Source organism: Meleagris gallopavo, chromosome 11, assembly GCF_000146605.3.
Source record: "Meleagris gallopavo isolate NT-WF06-2002-E0010 breed Aviagen turkey brand Nicholas breeding stock chromosome 11, Turkey_5.1, whole genome shotgun sequence".
In the NCBI taxonomy this organism is placed as follows: domain Eukaryota; kingdom Metazoa; phylum Chordata; class Aves; order Galliformes; family Phasianidae; genus Meleagris; species Meleagris gallopavo.
In genome coordinates, this window is record NC_015021.2 from 5,881,214 (window position 1) to 5,892,741 (window position 11,528).

Below are 11,528 nucleotides of genomic sequence, written 5' to 3' on the forward strand. Positions count from 1 at the left end.
GCTTTTCCATCCAAATCCCTAGTTTGCCACAACAGCAGCACAGCATGCTCTCACACAAAGAACCATCTATGACAAGCCAATCATTTACTGCTGCTTTGAGTTTTGCACCCACGCAAGTACTGAAGACATGCAAGTGCACATATAACCTACATCATAAGAAGTAGGAGGAAAGACTCAAAGGGAGCACTAAGGTATCCTCATGTGACAATTTCATCAGTAACCTGGGTGTGGTAAATACAGGGAGTTTGCTCTTCAGGCACTGTATAATTCACAGCAGGATGACAGAGGTAGAAAGGGTAAAGCATCTGCCATAAAAAAAAAAAAAAACAACAGAACAAGATAACCTTCAGAAGGAAGATTTAAACAACAGCTTCAGTGGGGTCTGGACCCAAATGCCTTTCATCACATCCACAATTCACAGCACTGACTGTTCATAATGCAGTTTTATTTTTTTTTTTCCTTTGTACAAAAACAAATATAAAATTTAAATCCAATAGAAAGTGTATACTAGCAATCTAGCAATGACAAGTTTACATTACATTAAGACAGGACAACGCGATGTGTATCTAACATCACATTAGTTTTAAAACTCTCAGTGATACATGCACTATGTAAAATAAAAACTGCTAGAACTTTAATCTATTTCTACCAAGAACACCCAAGTATCAAGATACTCAAGAATCAGAAGTAATCTTGATAGGGCTATCTACAAATTAGACCTTTTCCACACACAAGAAGAAACCAACATTAATAGAAATGTTTAACATTCTTTGTTAAAATCCTCTCACAAAAGCCATACATAAAATTCTTAGTAGATACAGAAAAAGCTCAAAAGTTTGTTAGCATGGGTAACCATTCAGTAGTTCAGAGAATCTTTTAGACATTTCAAAAGACATACTGTAGTTTTCAATCTGTATTTTTCCCCACAAAGCCAGAACTACGTTGACTCTCATTTCAAAACCTAGTCAGTGGTTAACACTAGTTCTTGAGTGAAGTCAGAGTAGCATACAAAATATTTAACAGAATAGGGGTGCATCACATGAATCTGTTTACTTCTTGAAGAAAATCTTCCACATTCAAGGTTTGTTTATTTGTCCCATAAACAAGATTGTACCTGAGGGAATGAAATGGAAACAAGAGTTACCACAGTCTGCAAATACAGTGAAATTTTTCCATGAAAGCATGGAATACACAGAGCACAGTTGAGTCACATCATCACGATCTTGTCTAGTCTCCCCCAAGTCTGTTAGCTCCGAGTAGATAGCAGAAAAGTGTATGTTTGGATAGGTAGCTGGCTCACATTTCTGGAGACACACTTTTTCTGATGGTCTGTAGAACCAGGGAACTGCTGCCAGGAGCCTAATTCCTCCCAACATGCTGGCAGCTGCATCTTGTTCCCCCATAACCAGCGTATCTATCGTGCACATGTCACTACAAGAAGTGGATGTCTAACTCAATAATTGTGTCAGCTCTGCTTTAAGACTCAACCCATGCTGTAGCAGACTGTGACCACTATGTACACTCAAATTAGTTCACAGTAGGCCAGTGCTACATTCCAGATTCCTGATGTCCCTATTGCTATACTTGGCCCTATCACTATTTTACAGTCTATCAGAAAGTTGGCCCCTATTCAACTAAATTCATTATCAGTAAACAGAGTTATTTCCTTCCCCTTATGACTATTAAAAATTGTGTTCTTTCTTACCCATAAACTTGTCACACCAGTTTACAGCCAATACTTATTCTCCGTACTGAGTTGTATTCCAAATAAGATAACCAATGTTAAAGGTATTAAGAGAATACTGGGAGTACATTTTAAAATAATTATCTCTTGCCCTCCCTCTGACACATACACACGGCAACAACTTTCAAGTAATCTAGACTTCCCCTAGCTGGGAATTTTGTCTGTTGCAGTTTTTAAGCAAAATAAAGTACATACAAGTACTGCTTACCTGTAGGATTGTGCCGGATGAAGAATACAAATGGTCTGTCTACTATGAACCAAGGAGGGGATGATCTGGCTATTAAAATTGCAGCTTGCAAAAAAGACAAGGTTTGAAGTTAGGCTAAGAAAGTACCATAACACAGAAGGTACTCTAGTGAAGTAAAACTTCCTGGTGTGTACTAGAACTTTGCACAGGTGGAGATGAATGGCTAAAATCCACTTGAATCTTTAAAGAAGCACAAGTCACATTTTATTCCCATAGGAACCAAAAAAACTAAAAATACAACAAAGCCCACAGAAGGTGGAAGGATGTCTCCTGTCATCATATGTAAAGGATACAGCAGCTTACTCTTCTTCACCACCTGGATAGCAACAAACTCTATACTGGTGGTCAAAGCATGAATTATTAGAAAATTCTTTTCCAGAAAAAACACTTTTTTCCAGAAAAAAGTAAGCCTGTTTATACTTCCTAGAGGACACTGATGCTCTGATCAATATTAGAAAGTAATGTTCCGAAGAAGTTGCATAAAGCCATCAAGAAATTTAATCTGAAGTACGTACTTTCCTACAAAGATATTGAAATAGGCTGTCTTTACTTAGTGATATAGCCTGTTAATCCAGTTTTCCTGACTCTGCCATTTTATCAGTAATAGTTACTTACTTGTTGCTGCAGAAGCTTTGGTTCCATCTTCACTAACTTCAATTTTTGTCTTCTGCAAAACATGAGATACATGTAGACCTTCTGTTCCTGAAAAAAAAGTTAAAAAAACTAAAAAAATCTTGAAGCTAGCATGGCAAATATCAGAAGCTGCTATAATTCTGCTCAGATCCTGATTCTGCTGTGAAGAATGTTGGATGCACTCACTAAGCCTATAATCACAAACCAAATAAAAGCTATTTACTCTTCACTTTTCTCCATTTACTAGGCTTTGTTTTTATTGTCTGAAGTACACACTTGCATTTTTAGTTTTAGCAAGGATGAGCGAATTCAGTTTTTTGTTTTGCTGGTTGTGGGTATTTTTCCCTCGTCTTTTTTTTTTTTTAATCTGAATTTAAGTCACCCTCCCATTTATCTCAATGTTGAGAGCCAGGGTGGGGGAAAGCACTTAGCAAGACACTTCACTTTCACTGAAACAGGAATCTGTTCTCCAAATCAGGTAAGCAAGCACAATGCAAGCTTTTTTGTAGCATCCCCGTAGAAACTTATGAAAAATGCGATGGATATGGAGAACAGAGATAAGATGACATTTTGTCAAGCTCACAACTCTTATGTCTACATCCTATTTTCTGACATGATGTATTTAATTCTGGTTTGGTCCAGTCCACTAAGCTATGTATTTAGTCCACTTGTTTCCTGCTGCTTAAGAAAATTCAAATTATTAAATACATACTGTGTGGAAAATATTGCCATTTTATCTTCAGTAAAGATCTAAAGTATTGTTTTAAGTCCTGCCATGGATTTTAGACAATTCTGAAGACGTCCAGATTGTAATAAAGTCTTAACTTGCAGCATGATTTATTGCTATAATGCAAGGCAAGAGGAAAAAAAGACACTACAGCATTCAATAGAAGCAAGAAGCCATGCTTGGCTGGGTGTAAGCCAGAGCTTTGCTCCAGTGTCATGGTAACATTTATCCAAGACAAAACAGACAATTACACTGGTAAAACAACACTTTATTCAGTGCCAGAAACTATGAATAAAGGCCAGCAAAAATTCAGTAAAATAACTTACTTGTTATTTTTGCAAAGTTTGATTTTGACTCATCAAACATATCTGTAATACCAAGTGCTTTCAGAGGGTCCTTTAAGTCTGTTTCTGCTACTGCTGTAAATCTAATTAGAAGAAACAAAAGAATGCATTGGTATTATGTGAGAAAGTTGCCTTAAGCACCATGTTCCTCTCCTGTCAGAGGATGTTCATGTATAATGACTCCAAAACACTCCCTGAAGGAGAAACAGATGACACTAGTACTTACTTGGGCAAAATAACCTGCACTCTTTTGGCTACCATGGTTGTCATCCAGCTTCCTATTGTCTTTGTGCTGATGTGTGGAATGATAGCGGAGAGTGGTGTTGCATTTTCCGTAGGCAAAGCAATCAGCATGCTTATCATTTCTCCGTGGTACGGCAACTCAATTATGTTATACCACAGCTCATTTGGAGTACTCGTAGTACCTAAAAAAGAATAGAGATGAGCCATAATTCCCCTCAGCCTTAAGACTGTTTTATTTTCAGATACCTGCTGCTATTGGATTCCACCAGGAAACCTTTTCCCACATCTCAAAAACTGATTCTAGCATCACAGACTGCCTGCCTTCCAGCTAGACAGTCCTTCAAGTAGTAATATGGGTAGAGATGCTACCTTGACAAAACGTATAATTTGGATAATATGAAGCATACAATATTTGTATTTGATCTGCATGTTGTTTCCCAGTCAAGTCCTATCATCTTGGACTTATTCAGCTACACAAGAAATCATCAGGTCTGTAAATCAGCTGGGATCTAATTCAGATCTCATTTCTAGCAGAGCTGATTGAGCATTGAGAAGCAAAGAATAAGAAAAGGAGCAGATCATTCCAAACTGAAGAGGTCTCGCAGACAAACCTTCTCCTTCAAGTGATTAAAGCACCTCCTGTTTGAAGTAGTCAGCTGAATTTACTTGCTGAATAGGAATCTCATTAGGAAGGAGTTTTAAGTCCTTCAAAGTAGAGGAGAGCAGCTATTTCGATGTAGTGGAGAAGACCAATTGGATGAGTGAGAACACAACACATCCAAGTTACAGCAAGTGTTAGGAAGACTGGCTTCAAGGAGCCCTCTGTAAGTTCCCTTTGGTTACTGTGGAGCTTTTGGCATGTGACATCTTACAGGATGTTCCAGGGAAAACCTGTCAGTCTAACTACAGACAGGGTTTCTGGGAAAGGTTTAGGATAGCAGTAAGAACTTTCCTTTTTCTTCATGTAAGTTTGCACTTGTCAGACAAAACTGAAAATTGAGATTTGCATTAGAAATTTAATCTTTTTGCAAGAACATGCAAAGTTTTGACAAAGTCTGTATTGCTAGAAAGCTAGCAGCATTACATTTATTAGGCTGTAATTGTGTTAAGCTTTGCAGTTTATCTCCTTTTAGTCTGAGAGCCACTGTCATAATATGACCTAAAGATCAAAATATTGTTGCAGAAGTCTCCACACGAAAGTGACAAATGGTAACCTTTCCAGCCATCAAGTACTACTTTTCTTGTCTGCCGCACGCTACCATCATTGCCACTGAAACATATGAAACAGGAGATTTCATCTTCACAATCAAGTGATAGCGTTTAAAGATGCACAAGTTGTTTACGAAGTTTGAGAAGTCTTAAACTCAGATCTCCTCTTGCTCCTTTCTAGATTAATAGCATTTCTAAACTAAGTTTATATCTACATAATTAAGTCTTTAACCAGCATCAACAGAAGAATGAAAAAACCCTTTCAGATAGTCTTGCTAAAATCTGTTTCTGGTTATAACTCCCTTCAAACTCCACAAATAAATAAGCGGGGAGCCTACTCTGGTATATACACATGTTCCCCAAATCACATTTAAGTAGCTAAAATATAGAATTACACGTACTCCAATGCATAGGCGATTTTTGAAGTTACAGCCTTTTACTTCAACACAAACCTATTAGTATTACCTGAACAGTGCTAAGAATAAAATTAGACATTTAAATGCTCATCAGCGGGTCTTTCCTGTTTACTCTTTTGCATTTAATAGCCAGTTACATTCTCAAGCCTGTTCCTGAATACATACATAGCATATTAAGTTCCAGACATCAGAAGCAATGGAAAATGTTCTTTCATCAGAGCCTTAATTTTTGACCAATACCCATACACCTACATGCTGAAGCTCTGAGGTACACCGTTAGTTGTATCAAGATACATACATCAGCTCCGAGCTTCTCATATAGAATTCAGGCCAAACGTATTGAACTATTGTCCTGTGACTCAATTTGAAGTTGAAGAACATGTGCTCCTCTGGCTCCCTCAGAACTGTTGATTGTACAAAGTTCCATTTCTTTATTATACTGTGACACAGACTAATTCTATTCCAATCTTTTATTTACAGCTCATTAGCAGATAAGCCTCAAGTTTCTGTTGGCAGTCCTCCTTCATTCTCATCTCTTAAAAAATTCTTCCTGCAAGGCTTAGGAAACATGCAAGGTTCTTAATTTCAGTACTTCATGTTTTGCACTTTTTTGAAAAGCAGGATAAGGCAAGTACTTTGTTAGAGTGCTCGACTTAGAGCAACCTTTCATGCAACCTCACCCATACCTTACCAGTACAAGATGCTTTCATAACCACACAAAGTCTCCAGTATCAGTCACAATAAGTATATCAGCACACTCTTCAGTTTGAAAGAAAAGAGCAAAGTTTTACCACCCCTTCTGGGGTATTCAGTGAGAGTTACTGAACTTACCGCAGCGGAAGATTGATAACTGGGACAACATGGGAACTTGGTAGACCTTCCCATCAGCTCCGTGAAATGGCCGTTTCTTTGTGTTTTCGGGTCGAAATCGTGATTTCCATAAGCCCTTGAAATATACAGCATTTACTAGAACCAGTCTGGTTAAACTGTCAATATCATCTGGAGCTACAACTTGATCAATCATACCTAAAAGAAAAAAGAAAGGTAAGTATTTGTTTTCATAACATTAGTCAATTTTCATAAAGACAGTTTTTTCCACATTTTACTTTAAACCCTTTGAATATCTGTCAATGTGTCAGCTACTCATTGTAGAAGATTTGAGATCCATGCAGTCAGTCTTGCTTTTTGGTAAAAAAAAAAAGTAATACTTTGGGATACCTAAAAAACAAGCAGCATACCTAGCTAACCAATGAACTGATGGGCCTTACCTTTTTCAGCTTGTGATCAGATCTAAGATTCCAACTAAGGAGGTCATAGCAATAATAGTTTTAACTGAAGCACTTCCCCCTTTCACACGCAGCTTGTAACACTGCTATGCAAAACTGGTGACATGGTAGAGAAAGAATCTGACGGCCCTGTTTCACATATGGCACATCCAACATCATTAGCAACATACTCCTCACATCCAGTTTTAACTCCATGAAATACCAAGCACGTAATCCACTAGACTATGACCCTGTTGCAGAGCACCATCTCTGCCTTCTGTACATCTAAACTTGACAAATGGACAGCAGCACACTTGAACCGTGAGGAGTTCTGTCAAGGCAGTGTTAATTAAAAACCTTCTAAACATTACTCCTAATAACAGTGACATATCTTGCAAAAATTTAGGATACTAAGTGCAAAAGCTGAACTGCCCTACAATTTTTTATTTTAAAGTCTGATGTACTGAGTTACTTTCAAGCTTTTTTCCTCCCTCTTCCCCTCATATCTGACAACACTTAGCTTCAGGAGAACACGGCTTGGGTTTCCTGCAGATTAAACATTATTAACAGCAGAAGCTTTTCAGTCCCAGAGGGAACAGGCATGCACACAAATCACACAAGTACCCCTGCTAGGGCACTGCGACTACTGATCACTGGCAAACAAACTCTAAAACACACCATACAGGCCAGCTTTTAGATCGTTTCCAACCGCAAGGCAGTCTTCTCCCTCTCTGTTTTACTCCACTGTTTCCAATCAGATCTGAGAGGTCTGATGCCATTCATGCACAGAAAATACTGGCTAATACTCACCCCTTGTTTCATTTTTCACCCACTGGTTGATGGAATCACAGGCTGTATTTGGGTCCTCAAAGTCCACGCTCTTGACACTGCACTGAAACACTTCTTTGTTCCTTGTAACAAAAGGCACTTCCATTTTAAAGCCACTCTTTGCAAATACTGCATTAGCAATTGTAACAATGTCTTTATTCTTTTTTGAGACTATGAGCCTGTTTATCTTCTTTAACGCCTTACCAACTCCTAGTTGGAAAGAACAGCAAGTTTAATTTAGAACAAGATGACAAACAAACAATTACTTTATATGCAACTATTAATGACATGAGAGTCAGACATTAAGGTGCTGGGGTAGCAAAATACCAATTCTCAGAAGGCTTCCAAAATACACATTCCTGAGCTCTTGCCTGAAGAGTGCTACTATTTCCCAGGAAATCTTACATTCACTGTGATGCCTATTCCTTGTCTAGCAGCATGCACAGAATGCTCCAGACAATACTAAGGATAAATACTGGGGTTCAATTCTTATCATGGAACTATTTCTACAGAAGATGCTGTGTCAAAACATGTCACACCGTACAAAAACCACAACCTGTAAGCTATACAGCAATGACAAAAAAGTCCAAGGCTCATAGCTGACAAATATAGGTTGTCTTGAACCTCATAGCACAGAGCTTAAGTTGCCTCACCATTCTCCCTCTCCATTTACTACAGAACAAAGGAAATCACCAAGATTTCTATATCAGGTTCAAGTCCATACTTAGGCTAGGACATAGTCCTTAAGGAAACTAAATTTGCTACAAGCATAAGTCAGTCTTTCAATATGAGCTGGTCTTTAAAGAAGAAAAAAAGCAAAGCAGTATAAGCTCCAATATCTATAGTCAAGGCCTTTAGGATATGAAAGCAGCTCATATTGAGTGCTTGTTAGCTCCTTCACTGCACACAAGAGAATGCACATGGCAGCACAGAAGAACTGCTATGTTCATCACACTCAGTTCTCCATGTTGTTATAGCTTATGAATAAGCATTTGTCTACACAGGGAAGACACTGCCAGACAAGAAACTTAATGTTCAACCACTGTATTGGACAGGATACTTGAGTGGCTGTTTTCACAGCAGTTATTAAAGAGTTCCCTCTGTTTCCCAATACAATTTAGCAGGAACAATTCCAGACTATTTCCCTATGTAGACGAACTTAAGAGAAGAGCTATAAAGGGAATAAATTAGTTGAGTTATTCTCTTAGTTGCTTATAGGAAAAAGCCTCAGATGGCTTTGCTGTTTATAGCATCATGAATGCTTTAGCATTACCGTTTGTACGAAGTTCTACATGTTCACTCTCCAATATTACGGGCAAATTCTTTTGGAGAACATACCATAACAGAGGTTCTCAAACTGTATTCTGTGGACCACTGGTGGTCCACGGAGCACTTGCTGGTGGTCCGGGGAGAGCTGGCTGGTCTCATGATGCTGGCTCTCCTCCTTGCTTCCAGCTGCTAAATTGCATTAAAAGACAGCTAAAGATTGATTAAATACTTTCCAACTATTACCTTTCCGAAGCAGTTGCTGTAGTTGCCAAAGAACTGTAAGGCATCTTGAACAAAAGCAGGAGGTCTGTGCAAACAGACAGGTAGCATTCCATACCAAATCTCTATAGCAAGATAGAGGCTACCTTCTGAGAAGTTTGAGAACCTCTGTGTCTCACAGAGAGGATTAGAAAGTATGTAAGCCAAATAAAACCAGATGATATGATGTATCAAAATTTCATGATTTGAGCATTAAGCTGCTCCCAGAGTTGATTATCTCATGAAGAGATTTCAAATCTACAACAAGTAAGAGCTTAAGTTGACAAGTCATTTTGCTGTGCTTTAAACCAAAACAGCAAAGCAAATGAAGACATGTTATACAACAATACTAAAGATTTTAAAATGCACTTACCTCTTGGAGGGTTTTCTGCTCCTGGAAGGAAGACAGAATGCTGGTACTAAGTTGTTAACTTTTGCTGGCAAATACTCACACAAATACTCAGCATGCAAAGTAAAGCAGCAAGAACTTTCAGCCTACACCCTCTAGATGGGCAGGCATTGGCAGAGGAATACAAACACAGGTGCATGCAGTGTCAGGAACAGACAAGCAGAAATGTCTGTTTCAAGAAGGTTTCAGACAACTGTGGTTTCAAGGATCCTGATAGCAGAAACAAATGAGCAAATCTGAAGAGCATCAGAGTGAAAGTATCAATTATATGATTAGACTTTGCACTGGTTTTAATATAAAAATATCCTAATGCCCTTTTATCTAAAGAGTCACACATTCAGGGCTGTTCAGTCCAGCCTCTCTGAGCACTTTTAGGAGAGCAGTTTGCAAAGATGAATAATTCTAGCCAGGGCCTTGAAATCATCAGCAAAGCTACTTACAAGCTAGTTAAAGTGTATGTAGATGTCTACACTGATTGTCAATTAAGTACAAACATGTCCATTTTCTGCTTCAGTGAACCAAGTTAACTGGTTCATGTCTAGCAGACTTTGACAGCTGTCTCAAAACAGAATATTGATTCTGACCAAACATCAGAAAACCTACAGCCCTCAAGAAACCCCTCCTACCCGAAGAACCTTAGGAATCACTTACCATTTACACTATATCTCATCATAGTTGTCAGCTGCTTCTTTGTCTTGCCATCAGCACCCAGCTGCAACACTCCCAGCACTGATGCTATTCCATGAGGAGAAACTACTACATTGTCCTGAGGCTTAGCTTTCACTATCTGATTGAAGACTTGGATTCCAACATCAGAGCTAAGCTCCTCCAGAGGATAAAAATTGAACTGGGAACACACAGATGTTAAAGTCCCAAGAAGAAAGAGAAGTGAGAAGTGCCAGTTCATGATTTCTGGTTGGAAATCACCTGCAAGAGAACAAGACGAGAAAGATTAAGTCAGCCTTCAAAAATATATGTTTTGGTGTTTTGTTTTTTTTTTTCCCCAGCTTATTTATTTGACAAGTCTTAATTGGCAAGCTTTGCACATGCTTCATACACTATTCACAAACTTCTAACAGCAGGACTCACACCCACACCTGCATGTGGGGTGTGGGGATCTCCAGAAGCAGAGACAACCACAAAATAGCCAGATGTTAGTGACTATATAACAGGACAAAAGCCACCAGACCAGGAAACACCCACTACCTCTCCTTCAAATTCTGTTAGCTTTATATTTCAGACAAATGGAAGCTCAGTATTCTGTTCAAACTGGCCAACAGGACAAATTATTGCTAAAAGCAGTGCTATGATTCTCACCCAGTGCACTGATACAGTTCACAGATCATTTTCTGCAGTGAACAGAAGCATATATACATATGCAAACAGACCTGTTGTGGGAATTTGCACCTGCCTAGAATAATGAAAGTGAGCTGCATAATCAGCATTTTTCATGATGAGTAACATAGAAGGAAGAGTCTCAGACTGTAAAATGCAGGGTTAAGTTGGGATTTTAGCTTGTATTTATTCACGTATGAAAATCTAGCAGCTATTAATGCAGAAAGAAGATCTATTCAAAATGGGGCCAATCTTCATCTTCGGAGCTCAATACTTAACAAACAGCACAGTTACTCCCACAATGCCATAGAAACTGAGGCACAGGCGGCAGCAGCAATTTGTTCAGGACCTCTCAGCATCTGATTAGAGAACCAAGCCCAAATCCTGAACACACTAGGTAATGTTTACCTACTAGGTTTGATTTCCTCTTCATGGATATGTATTCAATCCCATTTAGTTAGTGCAAAAAAAATTACTTAAAGCAATAGTCATGCAGTAATCTTTTCCACGAAATCAGGCTCTCGCTAATCTTTGAGAAGTTCGGTCACAGCATAAAGTCAAGCACATGGGCGTCCGTTTACAGGCCAGCAAGTGAGCCAGC

At 38.6% G+C, this 11,528-nt stretch overlaps 1 protein-coding gene across 4 annotated transcripts; it reads right to left on the reverse strand.

Moving 5' to 3' along the window:
- Nucleotides 1–424: 424 nt before the first annotated feature.
- On the reverse strand, nucleotides 425–10,519 carry SERPINE2 (serpin family E member 2). Of its 4 annotated transcripts, XM_019618962.1 has the most exons (10): nucleotides 10,244–10,519; nucleotides 9,557–9,577; nucleotides 8,995–9,114; nucleotides 7,639–7,866; nucleotides 6,395–6,589; nucleotides 3,922–4,120; nucleotides 3,678–3,778; nucleotides 2,607–2,693; nucleotides 1,953–2,036; nucleotides 425–1,114 (listed from the first exon to the last, which is right to left on the reverse strand). In XM_019618962.1, exons 1-10 carry the CDS (start codon nucleotides 10,497–10,499, stop codon nucleotides 1,077–1,079), a joined length of 1,329 nt encoding a protein of 442 aa, XP_019474507.1. In that variant the 5' UTR covers nucleotides 10,500–10,519; the 3' UTR covers nucleotides 425–1,076. The 4 variants fall into 4 exon arrangements, with proteins under 4 accessions (XP_019474507.1, XP_010714740.1, XP_010714741.1 ...); XM_010716438.2 differs by lacking the exon at nucleotides 9,557–9,577; XM_010716439.2 differs by lacking the exon at nucleotides 8,995–9,114.
- Nucleotides 10,520–11,528: the final 1,009 nt, after the last annotated feature.